The sequence below is a fragment of the Pseudophryne corroboree genome, chromosome 4, assembly GCF_028390025.1.
Source record: "Pseudophryne corroboree isolate aPseCor3 chromosome 4, aPseCor3.hap2, whole genome shotgun sequence".
In the NCBI taxonomy this organism is placed as follows: Eukaryota; Metazoa; Chordata; class Amphibia; order Anura; family Myobatrachidae; genus Pseudophryne; species Pseudophryne corroboree.
This window is the reverse complement of record NC_086447.1, coordinates 718,805,620-718,832,080: the sequence shown is the minus strand read 5'-3', so window position 1 is coordinate 718,832,080 and position 26,461 is coordinate 718,805,620. Positions and strand designations below refer to the sequence as shown.

The 26,461-nt window shown below is 49.5% G+C and overlaps 1 protein-coding gene across 2 annotated transcripts in view; it reads right to left on the bottom strand.

Moving 5' to 3' along the window:
- The window catches only part of SLC30A6 (solute carrier family 30 member 6), a 146,445-nt gene extending 121,746 nt beyond the window's left edge, over positions 1 to 24,699 (bottom strand). The window contains exon 1 of one of the 2 annotated variants that reach the window (XM_063918028.1): positions 24,531 to 24,699. In XM_063918028.1, the coding sequence (XP_063774098.1) occupies positions 24,531 to 24,695 (165 nt within the window). In that variant the 5' untranslated portion in view covers positions 24,696 to 24,699. Of the gene's footprint in view, positions 1 to 24,289; positions 24,312 to 24,530 lie in introns of those variants that run through there. The other variant, XM_063918029.1, reaches the window with a different exon arrangement.
- Positions 24,700 to 26,461: the final 1,762 nt, after the last annotated feature.

Here is a 26,461-nt window from a genome sequence, read left to right as displayed (position 1 = left end):
ATACGGTTGATTCGTCACCGTCGCCACTGGAATCAGTGCCTGTGTCTGGGTCTGTGTCGACCGACTGAGGCAAAGGGCGTTTTACAGCCCCTGACGGTGTTTGAGGCGTCTGGACAGGCACTAATTGATTGTCCGACCGTCTCATGTCGTCAAACGACTGCTTTAGCGTGTTGACACTATCCCGTAATTCCATAAATAAAGGCATCCATTCTGGTGTCGACCCCCTAGGAGGTGACATCCCCATATTTGGCAATTGCTCTGCCTCCACACCAATATCGTCCTCATACATGTCGACACACACGTACCGACACACAGCAGACACACAGGGAATGCTCTTAACGAAGACAGGACCCCACTAGCCCTTTGGGGAGACAGAGGGAGAGTCTGCCAGCACACACCAAAGCGCTATATATGACAGGGATAGCCTTATAATAAGTGCTCCCTGTATAGCTGCTTTTATAATATAATTTTTGCCACTATTTTGCCCCCCCTCTCTTGTTTTACCCTGTTTCTGTAGTGCAGTGCAGGGGAGAGACCTGGGAGCCGTCCTGACCAGCGGAGCTGTGTAAGGAAAATGGCGCTGTGTGCTGAGGAGATAGGCCCCGCCCCTTTTCCGGCGGGCTCGTCTCCCGCTCTTTAGTGGATTCTGGCAGGGGTTAAATATCTCCATATAGCCCCCGGAGGCTATATGTGAGGTATTTTTTAGCCAAATAGGTTTTCATTTGCCTCCCAGGGCGCTCCCCTCCCAGCGCCCTGCACCCTCAGTGACTGCCGTGTGAAGTGTGCTGAGAGGAAAATGGCGCACAGCTGCAGTGCTGTGCGCTACCTTTAGAAGACTGAGGAGTCTTCTGCCGCCGATTCTGGACCTCTTCTTGTTTCAGCATCTGCAAGGGGGCCGGCGGCGAGGCTCCGGTGACCATCCAGGCTGTACCTGTGATCGTCCCTCTGGAGCTGATGTCCAGTAGCCAAGAAGCCAATCCATCCTGCACGCAGGTGAGTTCACTTCTTCTCCCCTAAGTCCCTCGTTGCAGTGATCCTGTTGCCAGCAGGACTCACTGTAAAATAAAAAACCTAAGCTAAACTTTTCTAAGCAGCTCTTTAGGAGAGCCACCTAGATTGCACCCTTCTCGGCCGGGCACAAAAATCTAACTGAGGCTTGGAGGGGGGTCATGGGGGGAGGAGCGAGTGCACACCACCTGATCGGAAGGCTTTACTTTTTGTGCCCTGTCTCCTGCGGAGCCGCTATTCCCCATGGTCCTTTCAGGAACCCCAGCATCCACTAGGACGATAGAGAAATGGGGCTGAACCCGGGTCTGACATGGTTTGGAGCTCTCTTCCAAATTCTGAGTTACACCAGGGACTTCAGTGGAAAAGATGTATAACTAAGAATGCAGCAAGAGGTGCAGGGCCTGGCAGCCTGTGTTGTAGATAGAGAATTCATTCACACATAAGCGCTGGTAACACTGCATGGAAAGCATTGTGCACTTTACTGCTGCATTTCCAATGAATTAATGAAAAGTAGTTCATGCTAGGGGGCAGATTTAACAACGAGTGATATCATTCCTAACTAGTGATAAGAAGACTAAGTGTTGCTCCAGACAATCAGCTCCCAAATATTATTTTTCAAATACTTGGCCCGTCAGGAGCTGATTGGCTGGAACATCATTTATCATTCATCATGAGTGATAACAAGAATATCACTCATTGTTAAATCTGACCCTAAAATTTTAAAATGCAAGAACAAGCCCATAGGAGAATCCGGGGTACATTTACTGGAGCGTTGCGTATAGCAACCTGTCATGTTCTATAATTTTCTAAAATAGAATAATACAGAAATAACTAAAATCTGATTGGTTGCTATTGGCAGTAAATCTACCCAGTGTCTGACTGGGGCACGTAGGGCCCACCGGGGGAATGCAGTGGTAGGGGCCCATGGTTAGGGGTTTGGCCAGTCCGCAGAGGGGGTGTGGCCTGCCACATCATTGGTTTGATTAACCATTAGAGAGTGCAACATCTGGGCCCCTTCATAAAATAAGAATTTACTCACCGGTAATTCTATTTCTCGTAGTCCGTAGTGGATGCTGGGAACTCCGTAAGGACCATGGGGAATAGACGGGCTCCGCAGGAGACTGGGCAATCTAAAAGAAAGATTAGGTACCATCTGGTGTGCACTGGCTCCTCCCTCTATGCCCCACCTCCAGACCTCAGTTAGGGAAACTGTGCCCGGAAGAGCTGAAACAACAAGGAAAGGATTTGGAATCCAGGGTAAGACTCATACCAGCCACACCAATCACACTGTACAACTTGTGATATGATAACCATACCCAGTTAACAGTATGAACAACAACTGAGCCTCATTGTACGGATGGCTCATAACAATAACCCTTTAGTGAAGCAATAACTATATACATGTATTGTAGAGAGTCCGCACTTGGGACGGGCGCCCAGCATCCACTACGGACTACGAGAAATAGAATTACCGGTGAGTAAATTCTTATTTTCTCTGACGTCCTAGTGGATGCTGGGAACTCCGTAAGGACCATGGGGATTATACCAAAGCTCCCAAACGGGCGGGAGGGTGCGGACGACTCTGCAGCACCGAATGAGCAAACCCAAGGTCCTCCTCAGCCAGGGTATCAAACTTGTAGAATTTAGCAAATGTGTTTGAACCCAACCAAGTAGCAGCTCGGCAAAGCTGTAAAGCCGAGACCCCTCGGGCAGCCGCCCAAGAAGAGCCCACCTTCCTTGTGGAATGGGCTTTTACTGATTTAGGATGCGGCAGTCCAGCCGCAGAATGTGCCAGCTGAATCGTGCAACAGATCCAGCGAGCAATAGTTTGCTTTGAAGCAGGAGCACCCAGCTTGTTGGGTGCATGCAGGATAAAGAGCGAGTCAGTTTTCCTGACTCCAGCCGTCCTGGAAACAAAGTTTCAAAGCCCGGACTACGTCCAGCAACTTGGAAGCCTCCAAGTCCCGAGTAGCCGCAGGCACCACAATAGGTTGGTTCAAATGAAACGCTGATACCACCTTTGGGAGAAATTGGGGACGAGTCCTCAATTCTGCCCTGTCCATATGGAAGATCAGATACGGGCTTTTACATGACAAAGCCACCAATTCTGACACACGCCTAGCTGATGCCAAGGCAAATAGCATGACCACCTTCCACGTGAGATACTTTAGCTCCACGGTCTTAAGTGGCTCAAACCAGTGTGATTTCAGGAAATCCAACACAACGTTAAGATCCCAAGGTGCCACTGGAGGCACAAAAGGGGGCTGAATATGCAGCACTCCCTTAACAAACGTCTGAACTTCAGGCAGTGAAGCCAGTTCTTTTTGAAAGAAAATAGATAGGGCCGAAATCTGGACCTTTATGGATCCTAATTTTAGGCCCATAGTCACTCCTGACTGTAGGAAGTGCAGGAATCGACCCAGCTGGAATTCCTCTGTAGGGGCCTTCCTGGCCTCACACCAAGCAACATATTTTCGCCATATACGGTGATAATGTTTTGCTGTCACGTCTTTCCTAGCCTTTATCAGCGTAGGAATAACTTCATCCGGAATGCCCTTTTTTCGCTAGGATCCGGCGTTCAACCGCCATGCCGTCAAACGCAGCCGCGGTAAGTCTTGGAACAGACAGGGCCCCTGCTGTAACAGGTCCTGTCTGAGAGGCAGAGGCCATGGGTCCTCTGAGATCATTTCTTGTAGTTCTGGGTACCAAGTTCTTCTTGGCCAATCCGGAACGATGAGTATAGTTCTTACTCCTCTCTTTCTTACTATCCTCAGTACCTTGGGTATGAGAGGAAGAGGAGGGAACACATAAACCGACTGGTACACCCATGGTGTCATTAGTGCGTCCACAACTATCGCCTGAGGGTCCCTTGACCTGGCGCAATATTTTTTTAGCTTTTTGTTGAGGCGGGACGCCATCATGTCCACCTGTGGCAGTTCCCAGCGATTTATAATCTGTGTGAAGACTTCTTGATGAAGTCCCCACTCTCCCGGGTGGAGGTCGTGCCTGCTGAGGAAGTCTGCTTCCCAGTTGTCCACTCCCTGAATGAACACTGCTGACAGTGCTAGCACGTGATTCTCCGCCCATCGAAGAATCCTTGTGGCTTCTGCCATTGCCATCCTGCTTCTTGTGCCGCCCTGGCGGTTTACATGGGCGACCGCCGTGATGTTGTCTGACTGATTCCGTACTGGTTGGTTTTGAAGCAGGGGCTCTGCTTGCCTCAGGGCGTTGTAAATGGCCCTTAGTTCCAGTATATTTATGTGTAGTGAAGTCTCCAGACTTGACCACAGGCCTTGGAAGTTTCTTCCCTGAGTGACTGCCCCCCATCCTCGGAGGCTTGCATCCGTGGTCACCAGGACCCAGTCCTGTATGCCGAACCTGCGGCCCTCGAGAAGATGAGCACTCTGCAGCCACCACAGCAGAGACACCCTGGCCCTTGGGGACAGGGTGATCAACCGATGCATCTGAAGATTGCGTTCCGGACCATTTGTCCAACAGATCCCACTGAAAGATCCTTGCATGGAACCTGCCGAAGGGAATTGCTTTGTAAGAAGCCACCATTTTTCCCAGGACTCGCGTGCAGTGATGCACCGACACCTGTTTTGGTTTCAGGAGGTCCCTGACCAGAGATGACAATTCTTGGGCCTTCTCCACCGGAAGAAACACCTTCTGCTGTTCTGTGTCCAGAATCATGCCCAGGAAAAGCAGACGCGTCGCAGGAATCAGCTGCGACTTTGGGATATTCAGAATCCAGCCGTGCTGTTGCAACACTTCCTGAGAGAGTGCTACGCTGACCAACAACTGCTCTCTGGACCTCGCCTTTATGAGGAGATCGTCCAAGTACGGGATAATTATAACTCCCTTTCTTCGAAGGAGTATCATCATTTCGGCCATTACCTTGGTAAATATTCTCAGTGCCGTGGACAGGCCAAACGGCAACGTCTGGAATTGGTAATGACAGTCCTGTACCACAAATCTGAGGTACTCCTGGTGAGGTGGGTAAATGGGGACATGCAAGTAAGCATCTTTGATGTCCAGCGACACCATAAAATCCCCCTCTTCCAGGCTTGCAATGACCGCTCTGAGCGATTCCATTTTGAACTTGAATTTCTTTATATAAGTGTTCAAGGACTTTAAATTCAGAATGGGTCTCACCGAACCATCCGGTTTCGGTACCACAAACATTGTGGAATAGTAACCCCTTCCCTGTTGAAGGAGGGGGACCTTGATTATCACCTGCTGGAGGTACAGCTTGTGAATTGCCGCCAGTACTACCTCCCTTTCCCTGGGAGCAGCTGGCAAGGCAGATTTGAGGTAACGGCGAGGGGGAGTCGCCTCGAACTCCAGCTTGTATCCCTGAGATACAATTTGTACAGCCCATAGATCCACTTGTGAGCGAACCCACTGGTTGCTGAAGTTTCGGAGACGCGCCCCCACCGCACCTGGCTCCGCCTGTGGAGCCCCAACGTCATGCGGTGGACTTAGTGAAAGCAGGGGAGGATTTTTGTTCCTGGGAACTGGCTGCCTGGTGCAGCTTCTTTCCTCTACCCTTGCCTCTGGCCAGAAAGAATGCTCCTCTGACCCGCTTGCCTTTCTGAGGCCGAAAGGACTGCACTTGATAATACGGTGCTTTCTTAGGCTGTGAGGGAACCTGAGGCAAAAAAGTCGACTTCCCAGCTGTTGCTGTGGATACGAGGTCCGAGAGACCGTCCCCAAACAATTCCTCACCCTTATAAGGCAAAACCTCCATGTGTTTTTTAGAATCAGCATCACCTGTCCACTGCCGAGTCCATAATACTCTCCTGGCAGAAATGGACATTGCCTTAATTCTAGATGCCAGCAGGCAAATGTCCCTCTGGGCATCCCGCATATATAAGACGACGTCTTTTATATGTTCGAGGTTTAGCAAAGCAGTATCCCTGTCGAGGGAATCAATGTTGTCTGACAGGGTATCAGTCCATGCTGCTGCAGCACTACACATCCAGGCTGAAGCAATAGCAGGTCTCAGTAGAGTACCAGAGTGTGTATACACAGACTTCAGGATAGCTTCCTGCTTTCTATCCGCAGGCTCCTTTAGGGCGGCCGTATCCTGAGACGGCAGTGCCACCCTTTTAGATAAGCGGATGAGCGCCTTGTCCACCCTAGGGGATGTTTCCCAACGTAACCTATCCGTTGGCGGGAAAGGGTACGCCATCAGTAACCTCTTAGAAATCACTAGTTTCTTATCAGGGGAACTCCACGCTTCTTCACACAATTCATTTAATTCATCAGATGGGGGAAAAGTCACTGGCTGCTTTTTCTCCCCAAACATAATACCCCTCTTGGTGGTAACCGGGTTAATGTCAGAAATGTGCAATACATCTTTCATTGCAGTAATCATGCATCGGATGGCCTTTGTAGACTGTACTGTCTCATCCTCATCTACACTGGAGTCAGACTCCGTGTCGACATCTGTGTCTACCATCTGAGCTAGCGGGCGTTTATGAGCCCCCGACGGCTTCTGAGTCGCCTGGGCAGGCGCGGGCTGAGACCCCGGCTGTCCCAAGGCTGCTGCGTCATCGAACCTTTTATGTAAGGAGTTGACACTGTCGGTTAAGACCTTCCACATATCCATCCAATCAGGTGTCGGCCCCGTCGGGGGCGACACCACATTTATCTGCCCCTGCTCCGCCTCCACGTAATCCTCCTCATCAAACATGTCGACACAGCCGTACCGACACACCGCACACACACAGGGAATGCTCAGACTGAGGACAGGACCCCTACAAAGTCCTTTGGGGAGACAGAGAGAGAGTATGCCAGCACACACCACAGCGCCATATAACACAGGGATTCACACTATAAAAAGTGATTTACCCAATAGCTGCTTAAATATCTTATTTGCGCCTAAATTTATGTGCCCCCCCCCTCTTTTTTACCCTTCTTGTATCAGGATACTGCAGGGGAGAGCCTGGGGAGCTGCTTCCAGCGGAGCTGTAAAGGGAAAATGGCGCTGGTGTGCTGAGGAAGAAGGCCCCGCCCCCTCAGCGGCGGGCTTCTGTCCCGCGTTTTCTGTAACTTAATGGCGGGGGATTTTACACATATACAGTTAACTGACTGTATTATGTGTATTTTATGCCAAAAGGTATTATAATTGCTGCCCAGGGCGCCCCCCCCAGCGCCCTGCACCCTACAGTGACCGGAGTGTGTGGTGTGCTGTGGGAGCAATGGCGCACAGCTGCAGTGCTGTGCGCTACCTTAATGAAGACAGGAGTTTTCTGCCGCCGATTTCATCGCTTCTCTTCTGTCTTCTGGCTCTGCAAGGGGGACGGCGGCGCGGCTCCGGGAACCGACGATCGAGGTCAGGCCCTGTGTTTGAACCCTCTGGAGCTAATGGTGTCCAGTAGCCTAAGAAGCACAAGCTAGCTGCAAGCAGGTAGGTTTGCTTCTCTCCCCTCAGTCCCACGTAGCAGTGAGTCTGTTGCCAGCAGATCTCACTGAAAATAAAAAACCTAACAAATACTTTCTTTTCTAGCAAGCTCAGGAGAGCCCACTAGGAGCACCCAGCTCTGGCCGGGCACAGATTCTAACTGAGGTCTGGAGGAGGGGCATAGAGGGAGGAGCCAGTGCACACCAGATAGTACCTAATCTTTCTTTTAGAGTGCCCAGTCTCCTGCGGAGCCCGTCTATTCCCCATGGTCCTTACGGAGTTCCCAGCATCCACTAGGACGTCAGAGAAATATATACAGTAAATTCAGCTGCTGCATGCATGATAATGTACCAGATTAATGACAGATTGATAACAACAATGCACTGTTGAAAATACAGCATAGTCCAGTATAAGGTAACATATGTATGATGTATAATTCAAGTGCACAGTCTGGAACCTGATCCTTAGAGCAGGAGCTGGGCCCCCAGGCAGCGGGGCCCACCGGTGGTTTCCCCTGTACCCCTGTGGGCCAGTCCAAGCCTGAATCTACCTATCCATGTTATGTGCTTTCCAGGTGTTAGCAGAGAACAGTGTAATTGTGCACTAAAAGCCCTCTAGCATGTTCGTCACTGAAGAAACAATTATTAAAGACCAAAGCACAGATAACTAAAGCAGGAACTACTGAGGTGGATATGAGAACAGCTTGGGTAAGATGGGTTGTTTATGAAAGTAAGTAATTTCATTAACTAGTCAACCACTGCAGTATGAGTAGCCTAACAATGGACTGTTGCAGGGAATGTTAGAATGCTTAGAGAGCCCCACATACATGTGTATGAGGTGACTGAGTGGCATGGTGTGGGAACAGTAAATGCACTTCTACAATGTAAGAGGTCACTGACTGGAAAGCTGGATGATGACCTTTTTTAAGTGGATAGAACTATACTGTGCATACCATGAACAAGAAATATCTGAGAATCCATGCTGCTCAATGAACTTTCAGAAATATATGGTAGGGTGTGGTGAGATTACTGAGAAAACAGAGGCGACTCTAATGGATATTATAATATATTTCACCCACATCCAAAACATAAAACAGTGCGTGTTTCTTGTTTGTTTTTTTTTATATATTTTGCTTATACAGGTTGAGTATCCCTTATCCAAAATGCTTGGGACCAGAGGTATTTTGGATATCGGATTTTTCCGTATTTTGGAATAATTGCTTACCATAATGAGATATCATGGTGATGGGACCCAAGTCCAAGCACAGAATGCATTTATGTTACATATACACCTTATACACACAGCTGGAAGGTAATTTTAGCCAATATTTTTTGTAACTTTGTGCATTGAACAAAGTGTATGTATAGTCACACAATTCATTTATGTTTCATATACACCTTATACACACAGCCTGAAGGTCATTTAATACAATATTTTTAATAACTGTGTATTAAACAAAGTTTGTGTACATTGAACCATCAAAAAACAAAGGTTTCACTATCTCACTCTCACGCAAAAAAGTCCGTATTTCGGAATATTCCGTATTTCGGAATATTTTGATATGGGATACTCAACCTGTATTTAATCTAAGGAGGCAATTAAATTCAACAAGATGTGCAGCTAAAACATATCCACCATATACATATACAGTACCTGCAACCAGCATTGGACTGGCTGACCGGAGATTTGCTTCAGCTCCATTTATGCTGGAACACTGTTTATGCACCCTGCTCTATACACCAGCTACCCGCATTGCCGGTACGACTGCAGAGTGTGTCTTAACAATGACCCGGCATAAATGGACCGGGAAGTAAATCCCAGAGAACCAGTCCGACGCAGCCTGCAACATCTTTAAATTTTCCTGTGTATCTCTATAGAGTGTGAGGAAAAAACGAGATTTATGGTAAGAACTTACCGTTGTTAAATCTCTTTCTGCGAGGTACACTGGGCTCCACAGGGAATGACATTGGGGTGTAGAGTAGGATCTTGATCCGAGGCACCAACAGGCTCAAAGCTTTGACTGTTTCCAGAATGCATAGCGCCGCCTCCTCTATAACCCGGCCTCCGTGCACTCAATTTTTTTAACCAGTCCAATGCAGTAGCAGGCAAAAGAGACGACAACTGTTAGTACCCACATATACCACACTTTCACGACAGGAGAAAGTGTCAGCGGCTAATGCCATACCAACCCAAAGAAGCTAAGTGCGTCAGGGTGGGCGCCCTGTGGAGCCCAGTGTACCGCGCTGAAAGAGATTTAACAACGGTAAGTTCTTACCATAAATCTCGTTTTCTGCTGTGGGGTACACTGGGCTCCACAGGGAATGACATTGGGGATGTCCTAAAGCAGTTCCTTATGGGAGGGGACGCACTGTAGCTGGCACAAGAACACGACGTCCAAAGGAAGCATCCTGGGAAGCGGCAGTATCGAAGGCATAGAACCTTATGAACGTGTTCACTGAGGACCACGTAGTCGCCTTGCACAATTGTTCAAGGGTCGCACTGCGGCGGGCCGCCCAAGAAGGTCCAACCGACTGAGTAGAATGGGTCTTTATGGTAGCAGGAGCTGGAAGGCCAGCCTGTACATAAGCATGTGCAATCACCATTCTAATCCAACTGGCCAGGGTCTGCTTGTGAGCAGGCCAGCCACGTTTGTGAAAACCAAACAGAACAAAGAGAGAATCCGACTTCCTGATGGAGGCAGTTCTCTTCACGTAGATACAGAGAGCCCATACCACATCCAAAGACCGCTCTTTGGAAGACAAATCAGGAGAGGCAAATGCCGGAACCAAAATCTCCTGATTAAGGTGGAAAGAAGACACCACCTTAGGTAAATACCCGGGATGTGTTCTAAGAACCGCCCGATCACGGTGAAAAATGAGATATGGTGAACTACAAGGCAAGGCACCCAAATCAGACACCCGTCTAGCAGAGGCATAGCCAGCAGAAACAATACCTTAAGAGAAAGCCACTTAAGGTCTGCAGATTCAAGAGGCTCAAACGGAGACCCTTGCAATGCCTCCAAAACCACCGACAAGTCCCAAGGGGCCACAGGTGGGACGTAGGGAGGTTGAATCCACAACACACCCTGAGTAAACGTATGTACATCCAGTAAAGTAGCAAATTTTCTCTGGAACCAAACCGACAAGGCCCCAAGTCCAGGCCCTGTTGTAGAAAGGCCAAAAGTTTGGCCGTACTAAACTTGTAAGCGTCATGATTGTTAGATGCGCACCAAGCAAAGTAAGAATCCCAGACCCTATGGGAAATCCGAGCAGAAGACGGTTTCCGGGCCTTCAACATGATTTGAACGACCACCTCAGAAAATCCTTTGGCCCTCAAGACGGAAGCTTCAAGAGCCACGCCGTCAAAGCCAATCGGACTAAAGCCTGATATAAACAGGGGCTCTGAATGATAAGATATGGGCGCTGAGGAAGTAGAAGGGGACGCTCTATCGAGAGATCCTGAAGCCAATGCAGTCTGGGCCACGCGGGAGCGATCAGAAGTAGGATTCCTCCTTCTTGCTTGAACTTCCTTATTACTCTGGGCAGGAGCGACACCGGAGGGAACACGTATGGCAGCTGAAAGTTCCATGGAATTGCCAGTGCGTCCACAAATGCTGCCTGAGGTTCCCTTGTCCTTGCTCCGAAGACCGGAACCTTGTGATTGTGTCGAGACGCCATCAGGTTCACTTCTGGAAGGCCCCACCTGTCCACGAGGAGTTGAAACACCTCTGGATGGAGGCTCCACTCTCCAGCGTGTACGTCCCGACGACTGAGAAAGTCCGCTTCCCAGTTTAGGACCCCCGGAATGAATACTGCCGATATGGCTGCCAGATGGCGTTCCACCCACTGAAGAATCTGTGATATTTCCATCATTGCCATGCAGCTTTGAGTGCCGCCTTGATGATTGATGTAAGCCACCATGGTGGCGTTGTCTGACTGTACTTGAACAGGTCTGTTCTGTATTAAATGCTGGGCCAAGTTCAATGAGTTGAACACCGCCCGCAATTCCAAAATGTTTATCGGGAGGAGAGACTCCTCCTTGGTCCACCGACCCTGAAGGGAGTGTTGCTACAACACCGCACCCCAACCTCTCAGACTGGCATCCGTCATCAGAAGAACCCAGTTGGAGATCCAGAAGGGAAGACACCTACTCAATCGTTGGTCCTGAAGCCACCAGCTCAGTGACAGACGGACCTCCGGAGACAATTAGATCATTTGAGACCTGATCTGGTGAGGCAGGCCGTCCCACTTGGCAAGAATCAGCTTCTGCAGAGGGCGGGAATGGAATTGCGCCTACTCCACCATGTCAAAAGCCGACACCATGAGACCTAGCACTTGCATCGAGGAATGTATCGACACTTGCGGACGAGACAGGAAGCATCAAATCCTGTCCTGAAGCTTCAGGACTTTCTCCTGAGACAAGAACAACCGCTGGCTGTGAGTGCCCAACAACACCCCCAGGTGCACCATGCTCTGAGCAGGGACCAAGGAAGATTTCTTCCAGTTGATGAGCCACTCGTGGGCTTGCAGAAACTGGATGGTCAGATCCAGGTGGCGTAGGAGAACTTCTGGGGAATTTGCCATGATCAATAAGTCGTCCAAGTACTGTAGGATCCTGACCCCTTGACGGCGGAGTACCGCCATTACCGCCATGACCTTGGTGAAGACTCGCAGAGCCATGGTCAAACCAAAAGGTAATGCCCGAATTGGTAATGGAGGTTGCCAACCGCAAACCTCAGGTATTACTGATGTGACATTGCAATGGGAATATGCAGGTAAGCATCCTGTACGTCCAGGGAGACCACATAATCCCCAGGTTCCAATGCCAGAACAATACAGCGAAGAGTTTCCATACGAAACTTGGAGACCCTCACAAATTTGTTCAAGGACTTGAGGTTGAGAATGGGCCGGGAGGACCCATTCGGTTTCGGGACTAGCAACAGCGGTGAATAGTACCCCTTGCCTCTCTGAGCTAGAGGCACCTGTACTACCACTCCTGTGTCCAGGAGGGACTGTACCACCGAATGAAGAGTTTTTGCCTTCACCTGATCCGAAGGGACGTCTGTCAGGCAGAATCGATGAGGGGGACGATTTTTGAAGGATATGGCGTAACCTCGAGTGACGACTTCCCGTACCCAGGCATCGGAAGTGGTCTTCAACCATTCCTGGGTATACCCTAGAAGTCGGCCCCCCCACCCTGGGATCCCCCAGAGGGAGGCGTGCCCCGTCATGCGGCAGGCTTGTCAGTCTTGGAAGCAGGCTGACGAGCAGCCCAGGCCCGTTTGGGGTTGGGCTTATTGGGTTTGGAAGTGCGAGCCTGTTTCGGGTACACCTGACCCTTTGCTTTCTCGGAAGGACAAAAGGAGCGAAAGGAAGTACTCTTAGCCTTCGGTACAGAAGGAGCAGTACTAGGTAGACAAGCTGTTTTAGCAGAAACTAAGTCAGCCACTATCTTGTTGAGGTCTCCGAAAAGGATGTCTCCCTTAAAATAGAATACCTCCAGGGTTTTCTTAGAGTCCAGATCCACAGACCAGGACCGCAACCATAGAATCCGGCGAGCCAGTATGGACGTAGTAGAAGCCTTGGCCGCCAGAGTACTGGCATCAGAAGCCGCCTCTTTAATGTAATGAGAAGCTGTGACAATGGGGGTCATTCCGAGTTGATCGCTCGCTAGCTAGTTTTAGCAGCCGTGCAAACGCTATGCCGCCGGCCACTGGGGAGTATATTTTAGCTTGGCAGAAGTATGAACGCATGTGCAGATGAGCTTTACAAAAACAGTTTGTGCAGTTTCAGAGTAGCTCTGAACCTACTCAGCGTTTGCGATCACTTCAGCCTATTCGTGTCCGGATTTGACGTCGTACACCCGCCCAGCAAATGCCCAGTCACGACTGCGTTTTTTCAGACACGCCTGCGTTTTTACAAGCACTCCCTGAAAACGGTCAGTTGACACCCAGTAACACCCCCTTCCTGCCAATCTTCTTGCGCCCGCCAGTGCGTAGGAAAACTTCGCTAGAACCTGAGCACAACCACAAAAAGCTTTGTACCTGTACGTCGCGCGTGTGCATTGCGGGGCATACGCATGCGCAGAAATGCCGTTTTTTTCACCTGATCACTTCGCTGCGAAAATCGGCAACAAGCGATCAACTGGGAATGACCCCCAATAAATGATAAGCATTGTCTTGCATGATCAGAAGAGTTGGAAGACATCTCAGCTTACAACTCCTGAGCCCACGCTTCAATAGCCTCTGCAGCCCATGTCGCTGCAATGGTGGGCCGATGTGCAGCACCTGCTACGGTGTAAATCGCCTTTAAACAGCCCCCCACATGCTTATCCGTCAGTTCTTTCAGAGATGTGACGGTAGTTACTGGCAGAGCTGAGGATACCACCAGCTGCGCCACCTGCGAATCCACTGGCGGGGGTGTTTCCCAATTTTTACTTAGCTCTGCAGCGAGAGGATAGCGAGCCAGCATCTTCTTGTGAGGCGTGAATTTCTTTCCTGGATTTTGCCAGGACTCCTGACGTTTGTCAACTAAATGGTCAGAATGAGGTAAAATAGGATTTTGATAACCTACCGGTAAATCCTTTTCTCCTAGTCCGTAGAGGATGCTGGGGACGACATCAAGACCATGGGGTATAGACGGGATCCGCAGGAGACATGGGCACTCTAAAGACTTTTCATTGGGTGTGAACTAGCTCCTCCCTCTATGCCCCTCCTCCAGACCTCAGTTGTAGGAACTGTGCCCAGGGAGACTGACATTTTGAGGAAAGGATTTACTTAACTAGTGGTGAGATATCTACCAACTCACACCATCAACCATGCCGCACACATGGCATTCAACATAACACACGCCAACAGGCATGAACTAATTGCAGCAACATGCTGAACCAAGATAACACAACTTGTGTAACTATAATAACTAAACTGCAGGTAAAGTACGCACTGGGACGGGCGCCCAGCATCCTCTACGGACTAGGAGAAAATTATTTACCGGTAGGTTAGCAAAATCCTATTTTCTCATACGTCCTAGAGGATGCTGGGGACGACATCAAGACCATGGGGTCTATACCAAAGCTCCAGTACGGGCGGGAGAGTGCGGATGACCCTGCAGCACCGATTGACCAAACTTTAGGTCCTCATCGGCCAAGGTGTCAAACTTGTAGAACTTAGCAAATGTGTTTGACCCTGACCAAGTAGCTGCCGAGACCCCCCGTGCAGCCGCCCAGGATAAGCCCACCTTCCTAGTGGAGTGGGCCTTTACCGACGTCGGTAACGGCAATCCAGCCGTAGTATGAGCTTGCTGAATCATATTTCTAATCCAACGTGCAATAGTCTGCTTGGAAGCAGGACAGCCAATCTTGTTGTGATCATACAGGACAAACAGAGCCTCTGTTTTCCGTATACGAGCTGTTCTAGCAACATAGATTTTCAAAGCTCTACCCACATCAGTGAATGTGTCAGTAACTACTGGCACCACAATAGGTTGGTTTATGTGAAAAGCAGAAACCACCTTTGGAAGAAAATGTTGGCGAGTTCGCAACTCTGCCCTATCTTCATGGAAAATCAGGTAAGGGCTCTTACCCGACACCCGCCTTGCGGATGCCAATGCCAAAAGCATCACCACTTTCCAAGTGAGAAACTTCAACTCTATCTTTTGTAGAGGTTCAAACCAATCCGATTGAAGGAACTGCAATACCACGTTAAGGTCCCATGGTGCCACTGGAGGCACGAATGGAGGCTGGATGTGCAGAACCCCTTCCACGAAGGTCTGAACCTCTGGAAGAGAGGCCAATTGTTTTTGGAAGAACACTGACAAGGCCGAAATTTGGAACTTGATTGATCCCAATCGTAGGCCCGTCTCCACACCATCCTGCAAAAAATGGAGAAAACGTCCTAAGTGAAATACTTCCGTAGGAGCTTTCTTGGATTCACACCAAGACACATATTTTCTCCAAATACGGTGGTAATGTTTTGACGTTACTCCCTTTCTGGCCTGAATAAGGGTGGAGATGACCTCCTTAGGAATACCCTTCCTGGCTAGGATCCGGCGCTCAACAGCCATGCCGTCAAACGTAGCCGCTGTAAGTCTTGGTACACACATGGCCCCTGCTGCAGCAGGTCCTCCCGAGGAGGAAGAGGCCGAGGATCTCCTATGAGTAACTGCTGAAGATCTGGGTACCAAGCCCTTCTTGGCCACTCTGGGGCAATGAAGATTGTTCGAACCCTTGTCTTTCTTATGATCCCGAGTACTTTTGGGATCAGCGGAAGTGGAGGGAAAACATACACTGACGGAAACACCCACTGTGTCACCAGTGCATCCACTGCTACTGCTTGAGGGTCTCTCGACTTGGAACAGTATTTCTGAAGCTTCTTGTTGAGACAAGACGCCATCATGTCTATTTGAGGAACTCCCCAAAGATTTGCCACCTCTGCGAAGACTTCTTGGTGGAGGCCCCACTCTCCTGGATGGAGATCGTGTCTGCTGAGGAAGTCTGCTTCCCAGTTGTCTACTCCCGGAATGAATATTGCCGACAGAGCCTTTACATGTCTTTCTGCCCAGCGAAGGACTTTTGTCGCCTCTGCCATTGCCGCTCTGCTTTTCGTTCCGCCCTGCCTGTTTATGTATGCGACTGCTGTTACATTGTCCGCCTGGATCTGCACGGGACGGTCTTGAAGAAGATGTACCGCTTGTTGAAGGCCGTTGTAAATGGCTCTTAGCTCCAGAACGTTTATGTGAAGGCAGGCTTAATGTTGTGACCAACGTCCCTGGAAGTTTTCTCCCTGAGAGACTGCGCCCCAGCCTCAGAGACTTGCATCCGTGGTTACTAGGACCCAGTCCTGAATCCCGAACCTGCGTCCCTCTAGCAGGTGAGAGCTGTGCAACCACCACAGGAGCGAAATCCTGTTTTTTGACGACAGGATTATCTTTCTGTGCATGTGTGGGTGTGACCCCGACCACTTGTCCAACAGGTCCCACTGGAATACTCTGGAATGGAATCTGCCAAACTGTATGGCCTCGTAGGCCGCCACCATCTTCCCCAACAACCGAATGCACTGATGGATCGACACACTCAATGGTTTCAATATCTGTTTTACCATTTTCTGGATTTCCAGAGCCATTTCCACCGGAAGAACTACTCTCTGAACTTCTGTGTCCAGAATCATCCCGAGGAAAGACAACCTTGTTGTCAGTTCCAACTGTGACTTTGGGTAATTTCTGGCACACCCGTGTTGTTGGAGTATTGACAGGGAGAGTGATATGTTTTGTAACAACTGCTCCCTGGATCTCGCCTTTATCAGGAGGTCGTCCAGATAATGGATTATATTGACTCCTTTCTGACGGAGGACAATCATCTCCGCCATCACCTTGGTGAATACCCTCGGCGCCGTGGAGAGACCGAAAGGTAACGTCTGGAATTGGTAATGGCAATCCTGAATCGCGAATCTCAGATAAGCCTGGTGAGGAGGATAAATGGGAACATGCAGGTAAGCATCCTTTATGTCCACCGACACTAAGTAGTCCCCCTCCTCCAGACTGGCAATTACCGCCCGAAGTGATTCCATCTTGAACTTGAACCTTTTCAGGAAGAAATTCAGATCTTTTAGATTTAGGATCGGTCTGACCGAGCCGTCCGGTTTCGGAACAACAAAGAGGCTTGAATAAAAACCCCGCCCTTGTTGTGACAACGGTACCAGGACTATAACCTGGTCTTGACATAATTTTTGGATTGCCGCTGTTACTGCTTCTCTCTGGCGGAGAAGCTGGCAAGGTCGTTTTGAAAAATCGGCTTGGGGGAACGTCTTGAAACTCTAGTTTGTATCCCTGGGATACTATTTGCAACACCCAGGGATCCAGGCCAGACAGAATCCAATCCTGGCTGAAGAGTTTGAGACGTGCCCCCACCCGAGCGGCCTCCCGCAAAGGAGTTCCAGCATCATGCTGGGGATTTGGCAGAATTAGGGGTAGACTTCTGCTCTTGGGAACCTAGAGCCGGTGTGGGCTTCTTTCTCCTTCCCCTTCCCCTACTTGCAAAGAAGGGGGAACCACTCGCCTTTTTGTATTTATTGGGCCGAAAGGACTGCATTTGCGGGTGATAGGTCTTTTTTGCCGGTGCAGGTGCAGAGGGCAAAAATGTTGACTTACCTGCGGTAGCCGCCAAGACTAACGCATCCAGGCCATCGCCAAATAAGGCCTCACCTTTAAATGGGAGAGCATCTATGTTTCTTTTGGAATCTGCATCCGCGTTCCAGTGGCGAATCCATAACGGCCGCCTAGCTGATACTGCCATGGTAGCGGCTTGTGAACTCAAGAGTCCAATATCCTTCATTGCTTCCAGCATGTAGGCGGCAGCGTCCTTGATATTCCCTAACTTAAGGAGTATCTCATCTTTATCAATCGTGTCAATTTCTGATGACACGCTTTCTGACCATTTTTCAATAGCGCGACTCAGCCATGCGCAGGCAATAGTGGGCCTGAGCAGTGTACCATTGGTAACATAAATGGATTTCAATGTCGTTTCCATTTTGCGGTCTGCCGGCTCTTTAAGAGAAGCCGTGCCTGGAGCAGGGAGAATTACCTTGTCAACCTGGAAAGTGCACTGTCTAACACAGGGGCTGACTCCCATTTTTTCCTGTCTTCAACCGAGAAAGGATAAGCTATGTGAATCCTTTTGGGAATACGACATTTTTTATCAGGATTCACCCACATCCCTTCAAACAGAACATTTAGTTTGTGTGAAGGAGGGAACGTGACTTTGGATTTCTTTTCCTTACATAAATAAGCTTTCTCCTGAGGTCCCTTATAGCCACAATCATATATTGTATACTTTTTGCCAATTTATGATCTATCTCTCTGGATTCACTATTGTCGACACAAGAATCAGAATCCGTGTCGGTATCAGTGTTTACAGCATTTGCAAATGGTCTCTTATGTGACCCAGAGGGGCCGCCCGCATAAGGAATAACAGCATCCTGAAAAATCACATCTTCCACAGATTTTCTCCAGCATGCAGCCTTAGATTCAGACTTATCTAATCAATGGTTAATCAGATGCATACTGTCACGTAGCTCTTTCACCCATGCAGGCTCTTGGTGTGCCAGTAGTGCCACCGCATTACAACTCTGTGTCCCTAAAATGGCTTCCTCTGGGGAGGAACTCCCTGCCTCAGACATGCCTCACACGTGTACACCACACTCACAGACACACTGGGACTTATTTTGGGGACAGACCCACAGTAAAATCTGTCAAAGGGACACAGGATAGGAGCAGCCAGTTCACAAACCCAGCGCCAGTATTGCCTGTGAACACAGTATGTCCACAGCCCAAAAGCGCTTATAAAAATAGTAATATACACTATCAAATGCACCACAATCGCTTTGTGCCCCCACTTTATAGCACCCTGTACTTGTCAGAAGTGGAGGAGAGGACCAGCGTGTCCTCTGCAGCCTGAGGAGAGAAAGAAAATGGTGCTGAGTAGTGTGCTGGCTGCCTGAGGAAGAAGCTCCGCCCCTCAGTATCCATGACAATATTTATACTGGCGGGGATAGGGCTGTGCCAGCGGCATCTTATGCCCCCTTTTAGCCAGTTTGAGGTATTTTTCTTGCTGCCCAGGGCCCCCGCGCCCTGCAGTGCCTGTGTGTGTGGGCAGCAATGGCGCGCTGCGCTCCCGCCAGCCGCGCCGCACCTCAGCCGTCACTTATGGATTGAAGAACATTCATCTCATACTCACCTGTCTTCTGACTTCTGGCTCTGTGAAGGGGGCGACGGCGTGCTGTGGGAGTGAGCATCTAGGCACGGCTAGGGTTCAGTTCCCTTCAGGAGCTAATGGTGTCCTGTCAGCCAGAAACAGAGCCATGAAACTCTGAGGAAGTTGGTTCTGCTTCTGCCCCCTCAGTCCCACGAAGCAGGGAGTCTGATGCCAGCAGATCTCCCTGAAAATAAAAAAACTAACATAAGTCTTTTCAGAGAAACTCAGTAGAGCTCCTCAGAGTGCATCCAGTCGACCTGGGCACATTTCTAAAACTGAGGTCTGGAGGAGGGGCATAGAGGGAGGAGCCAGTTCACACCCAATGAAAAGTCTTTAGAGTGCCCATGTCTCCTGCGGGTCCCATCTATACCCCATGGTCTTGATGTCGTCCCCAGCATCCTCTGGGACGTATGAGAAAACTTGTTTAACCACTTTCTGACGTTTAAATCTGTCCGGTTTCTTAGGGGCAGCATCAGGCTCCGGGTCATCAATAATTTGAAGAATGAGCCTGATAACCTCCAACAAGTCAGGAACATCCACCTGTGAAGCAGGGTCCCCATCAGAAGTGTCAGGATCAGAATCTGTAGGGTCAGTATAAACGCCATCCTCATCAGATGAGGTGCTGGGACGTTCGTGGATTGTGAGGAAGTAATGGCCCGCTTAGAGGACACCTTGGTCTTAGGCGGGCGAGGGTTAGACTTCTGAGTAGTCAGTGATTGCTCAGTTACAGCAATTGAATCAGACAGTTGATCTGCCCATAGCGGGTTAACCACGGGGACCATAAGCGGTTGTACTGGCACAGGAGGTCCCATAGGGGGCGTTAATCTAGTTACCAGCGTATTTAAAAGCGTGGAGAAAGTAGCCCAAGGCGGGTCATTTTGAACCGCCGTTGCTATGATCCCACTGGGGGGTAAGGAGCCCCCAGAACCTGAGCCCTCAGCTACTATATTTTCCTCAAATGCGTCTGCAGCGTCAACACCACACAATGTGGGATCAGCCCCAGCTCCGTTGCCCCTTGTAGCCGACATATCCGAAAGCTCAATGCAGGGCAACCCAGTACAATATCAGCAGCACAATACCTGACAAGAACCCCCTGTGCAGTGTAACAGCACAAATAGGGAATTCAAGAGGTATATGGTGACTAAAAATCACAGAGAAAAATACACACTGAGTATATCTTGTGAAACACCTATATTAAATGATAAACCTGACGCACTTTGCTCCCTCAGGTTATAGAATATAGGGATAGCAATCTGAGTGAGATACATGAAATGGAGGTCACACAGCAGCTATATGCACACACACATAGTCACATTACACAATGCAGAAATTATGACATGCAATAAAACTGCACTGGACTAGCAATACAAAGTAGTACTAAGTATAGCTATACACTCAATAGATACAACAATGCACAGTAAAGGCTGGATGTATATCACAGGGTACTTGTACTATATAACCCTGACTAAATGCACTCTTTCTTAACTAACACTGTCAGCAGACATGTAGAATACTTAAGTGTCCTGTAAAATGCACAGCGCTGACATGCAGGCGGCTTTACAAAGGAGGATTTGCCCAAACAGTCCCAGGATCAGCTCAGCTTGTCCTAATAGCGCCCAAACGCTGACAGGGAGTGAGGGAGAGAGATGCAGCTCCAGGGCAGGAACATTTACTCTAAATGGCGCCCTGGGGGAGGGGCTACAGGTCAAAGCCTTATCCCCCTGCTGGATTTCACTACCAGGTAAACCGACCTGTGCCCTTGCCCTGGTGGTCTAGTGGGGTCCCTGTACTGCCACAGTGTCCACGCCAACGCGTGCGGCCCGCCTCCCACCAGCCGCGCGGGATCGCAATTTACAGCGGGTCCCGCCGAGGGGACCCACTTACCTCCTCCCAGAGCCACGTGATCCAGGAGAACAGTGGTAGTGTATGTGTGACTAACTGGAAGAAACCGGAGCCTCCGCCGTAAGTACCCGACAACCAGGGCACGGGAGTATACAGCGCGGTTGGCGGAGGTGATGGAGCTGCAGCAGAAGATGTCTGACTGACATCTAACAAAGTCAGTGTCTCTGCTGCAGCCCTTGAAGTCTTCATTTTTCATTAAAAACTTCTTCTCAGGGCTGCTGGAGCTGCCCCCCTGTTGTATGCCTGCTTACTGCATGGCACCAATTACAAAACTGAGCTACTGTGCACGGAGGCGGGGTTATAGAGGAAGCGGCGCTATGCATTCAGGGGACAGTCAAAGCTTTGAGCCTGTTGGTGCCTCGGATCAAGATCCTACTCTACACCCCAATGTCATTCCCTGTGGAGCCCAGTGTACCCTGCAGCAGAAACTAGCAAAGTTGATGGCCATGATGCGCTGTTCTCGAGCAACCCTTAGCAAGCATAGGAATTGAATCGTCCCCTACCTTTAAAAATGTGGTATCCTAAAGTCAATATTGTAACAAAAAAATGGCAATGCAGTTTTTTCTTTTATTTGTCTTGATTAGCTGTGTATACAAGACCCTTAAACAGAAGAAATATTTCACATGGTGTTAGCCTATGTTCATTTCACTCATTTATTCCTCTAGGATGTAAGCTCTTGCAAACACTCGCCAACTGTGGTGACCATGTAATTTACTGGTTGTACTATGTACTGTTTATCTGTAAATGTATGAACTTCTCTAACCGTACATTTGTAATGTTACTGTATGGACAACCCTCTATGCATGGTGGTACGGGAACTCTTGTGGCGCCATGTAAAAAAAAAGATGAAAAATAATAATTATGCCATGGGGTACGTAGTAATCAGTGGTGGTGTGCAGTGAGGTGAATGGCTGGGGAGTCACACATTGGGATGGGTCTACATGCTGGAAGCCTGTCTCACTGTAACTCTCCCCTCACTACACTAAGCTACAGTGTCCAATGAGTCTCCTAGCTGCATCTTCTCTTGCTGCTGACTGAGCTTCAACTACAGTGCACTGCCTGGTCACATGACACATCAGTGTCCATCTCTGCACAAGGCCCGCCCCAACACTCAGAGGCATGCCTCTATCAGCTCCCTTTCTGTGCAGTATTACTGCCTATGGCCTCGCCCCGCCCCCAGCTCTGCAAAGCAAAGTCTGACTTTAGAACCAAGGCAGAGCTGTTGCTGCCTCATCCGTTTCCCTGCAGCTCCAGGGATCTCTACAAAGCTGATGAGTGTTAGCTGTAAAAAGGATTACAATAAACAAAGAAGATGTTTATGTTATAAATATCTTCTTTGTATTATTCTAATCATTTTTATATAAAATCTCAGGAGTTTGAAAGGTCTCTACCTCCCCTGCCTCAACGTCCCTCGTAGTGATAAGTAATGCTATCACCTAATTAACCAGATATCTATTGTTTACAACACACTAAAAATGACACTACAATGTGACAGGAAAAAAACTAATATAACAATAAAGACCACACCACAACTTAAGTTCGACTTCAAACAGAGTCAACTTATGACCAGTAATCGCAAAAACGCGCTATAGCGCGTATTTTACCCCATAATGAGGATCGGGGACTCGCTTTTACAAAATGAGTGCATCCCTGGGGACGCACTCCGTTATAGGCAGTCCTGTAGCTCCTTTGATCTCTCCGCCGGGTCCCGCTGCCAATCTTGTGTCTTCTTTGAAGTCTCTGGGTCCAGCGGCCAATCCTGTGGTGCCTTTTAGGTCTCCAGGTCCAGCGGCCAATCACAATAGTCTCCCTCTCAAACCCCTCCAATAGCCGGGCTTCAGGGAGGACTGTTAGACGGGGAGGAGGAGCTGTTGGTGCCTTTCACTCCCGTATGCAGCTGCGGCACCCGGCATACTCAGAAGGCGGACCGAACTGCAGCGTTAACAAGCTTTCTCGGCGGCCACCTGTCTCCTCCCCATCCCGGTGCTGCTATTCACTTCTCCCCCTCACCGCCGCGGCCACTCAGGATGCGGGGGCATGCGCCGGTGAATTCCAAGGCTAGGCGCGGCATCCGCTACGCCGAGTTCGGAGTGGCCGCGGCGGTGAGGGGGAGAAGTGAATAGCAGCAGCGGAATGGGGAGGAGACAGGTGGCCGCCGAGAAAGCTGGTTAACGCTGCAGTTCGGTCCGCCTTCTGAGTATGCCGGGTGCCGCAGCTGCATACGGGAGTGAAAGGCACCAACAGCTCCTCCTCCCCGTCTAACAGTCCTCCCGGAAGCCCGGCTATTGGAGGGGTTTGAGAGGGATGGCAACAGCTAACGATTAAAACACTGGGGGTGAGGGCAGTGCCCAGCATACACCAACACAAATTCACACATTGACCAGGATAGTTACCCCACCCCCATATACCCACCCCCTCTAAAGCCCCTTCCCCATGAAGCCACACCCCTCAAATGTTGCAGCGCGCCTTCGGCGCACACTGCCTTTACTTTGCGGTCTAGTAAGGTGGAACACCAATTCACTTTCTGCCTAAGGGCACCAAAATGTCTAGTTACAGCTCTGGTGCAGGGTGTCCTGCACGCTACACAGCCCAGCAGCACTGTCACCCCATCCCCCCACCTTGCAACACTTTTGCAGTGTCCAAACAAGATTAAGATTAATAAGAACCTTCATTCCGATGGGACCCAGAAAAAGACCGGTGGGACCCCAATTTTTGAAAGTGAGGGGGTCCCTGGGACCCACTTTTTCTTGGGATCAGCGCGATCACTGATGACTAACCAGATAGTGGTAAGCAATCTATAGCTCACCACCTGGTATAGATGAATAAGGCAAACTATGGCCCATCAGCTGGTGTGGATGAAGTAGGCAGCCAACGGTTCACCACCTGGTAATGAATAAGGAGGGACCCCTATGGAACCTCAGTTATGAGAATGAGTTAGGGAACTCGACCTATGGCTCATCAGCTGGTTTGGATAAAGTGGTCTACCTAAAAGACTCATCAGCTGTATGGGTGAGGTAGGCAGCATATGGCTTATCAGTTATGTGGATAAGGTGGGCAACCTATGGCTCATCAACTGTGCGAATAAGGCATATTACTTCCGAATCACCAGCTGTATTGATGAGGTAGGAAGTCTATGCCTCATCAGCTGGTGAGCCATAGGTTGGTCAAGTTGGCAACCTATGGTTCATAACCTTTGGTGGGTGATGTAGCCAGCCTAGGTCTTACCATCACAACTGGTTACAGGCTGGCAGGGCATGATGTTGGCACACCAACAACTGGAGAGAGTTCCAAGATGCCAAAGCCCGCTATATGTAACCAGCATCTGCGTGCTAACAGGTAGACTTCTAATCGTTAATAAAGTGCAGGTAATACAGCGGCACACACACCCGCCAATAATATGCCCTCACATTCCCACACCATCCCTGTCACACAGCACGGCACCTCTGTCCGGATACAGAGAACTCACCATGTCTAGGAACCTGGGGCCGGAGGAGGCACAAACCGGGGGCGGAACACGTTGGCATAGTGACCAGCTTTCCGCTCTTTGGTTGGCTGATAGGAAAACGTCACTTCTGTACCGAATCATGTGACTAATCAGGTGACCTGTTTGTGCGACGTGTACGGAAGCCATCTTTGTTTTGGGAACAACAACAAGCGCATTCCGACTGACTTTGACTGTGATAAGAGCTAAGAAGAGTTTAGTAGAGTAGCCTAGCAGACATGACTGTAATAATAGAAGGCAGCATCTTATTTATCCTACGTAAAAGCTATATGTATTTTACAGCATCCTACCATACATCATCACAGCTCCAGTCACTAGAGAACTAACTAGTATCATTATTGTTGCTGCAATACTTGTCGGATTCATTTTACTGAAGCCTATTATTTTCACAAATTCTCTTGCAAGTAGCGTCTAGTTACCCTTCGTGGAGAGGACCTTTCCCATAATCCCCTGGGTCCATGTCACCAAGTATTTGGAATAGTAACCTGTAACGGCATACCATCCAACTGTACCTTTTTTCTTATGGTGTGTACTGATTTTTGGCTCTCCAAACTTCCATTGAAAGTATAGGAAAACTTTACCAGTGGCCACACCCCTTTTTCGAATTTGTACCGATTTTTATGTGTAAAATGTTGGAGGGTATGTAACGAGTGGAGCGAGACGTCGATCCCGAAGCGGAGCGAGCCCGCAAGAGTACAACAGTGCATAGATAAAACAAAATAACCAACAGAGAATGGATAAAACAACGTGCTGTAATGGTGGAAGTTCTCTTCTGTCCTCTCATCATAGGCGTGCGCAGCTAATTTTATTAGAGGTGCATCGCAGGAGGGGCATGTCTAGCACTGCCTTTTGGGCCATGTCTAGCATTATTTTACATTCAGTAAAATCAGTGGCTTAATCTAATTTCTCCCTAGTTCCTAATAAAAAAGTAGATATAATACACCCCAGAGAAATAAAATAAAACATAATGGTGCGACTACCAGCCGGTACTGACTGTCCGCTACAGCATAACCCTGAGTCCTAGATGCGTATGCACCCTATTGCTGCTTACACTTCCCCAACCTATCCCTGATCCAGTGGCGGAACTAGATAGTGGTGGGCCTAGGTACGTATGCATTTCCCTCCTTCCCCACCCCTTACACCCCCCAGCACCAACACCCTGATTTTGAGTGGGCCAGACTGAAAAGCATGGAAGATCTAGGGGGCCGAACATTTGAGTTTTAATATAACAGAAGTCAAGTTTAAAATGTACACATGTGCCATCAGTGTCAGCGTCCGGAGTCTTACCGGTACGCTGGGGCCGCAAGGCTGGCTTCTCTGGCGGTGTGTGGGCAGCGGCGGAGGTGGGCTGCTGCGCCGGGTCCATGGGCAGCAGTGGCGGCGGTGAGGGGGTCCGCTCATGGCGGCGGAACGCCGCTACAGCGGGTCGTTCTTGCTGAGCCGTTGCTAGGAGACCAGAGGCAGAGAGCAATGTGGCTTTGCAGAAAGGTCTGCATTACTGGGCGCCGCCATGTTGGAGACCAAGTTTTAAGCATAGTTCCTATTTCCTGTTTCTTCCAGCCAATCCAGGGGAAGCTCTCCCTATAAAAGGGGGCTGGTTTAGGACAGGAACGCCAGTGCTTCAAGTTACAACCCTTTTGTAGGTGCTTTAGCCTGTGCTCCCAGGATCCTTGTTGTATTCTGGTTACTCCTGCTCCTGCTTGGTCGGTTCCCTATTGCTGCTGCAGTTCTGCCGTTCCTAACCTGCTACTGCCTGTGGAAGCGCTCCTGGAAAACCCGGTCCAGTAAGACTCTTTGGGCACAGTCGGCCCCGGGTCTTCTGCCTCGTCTTTCAAGCCACACTCCACAGATCTACTTCACCAGCCACATCTTTGTACCACCGACCACAACCTGCA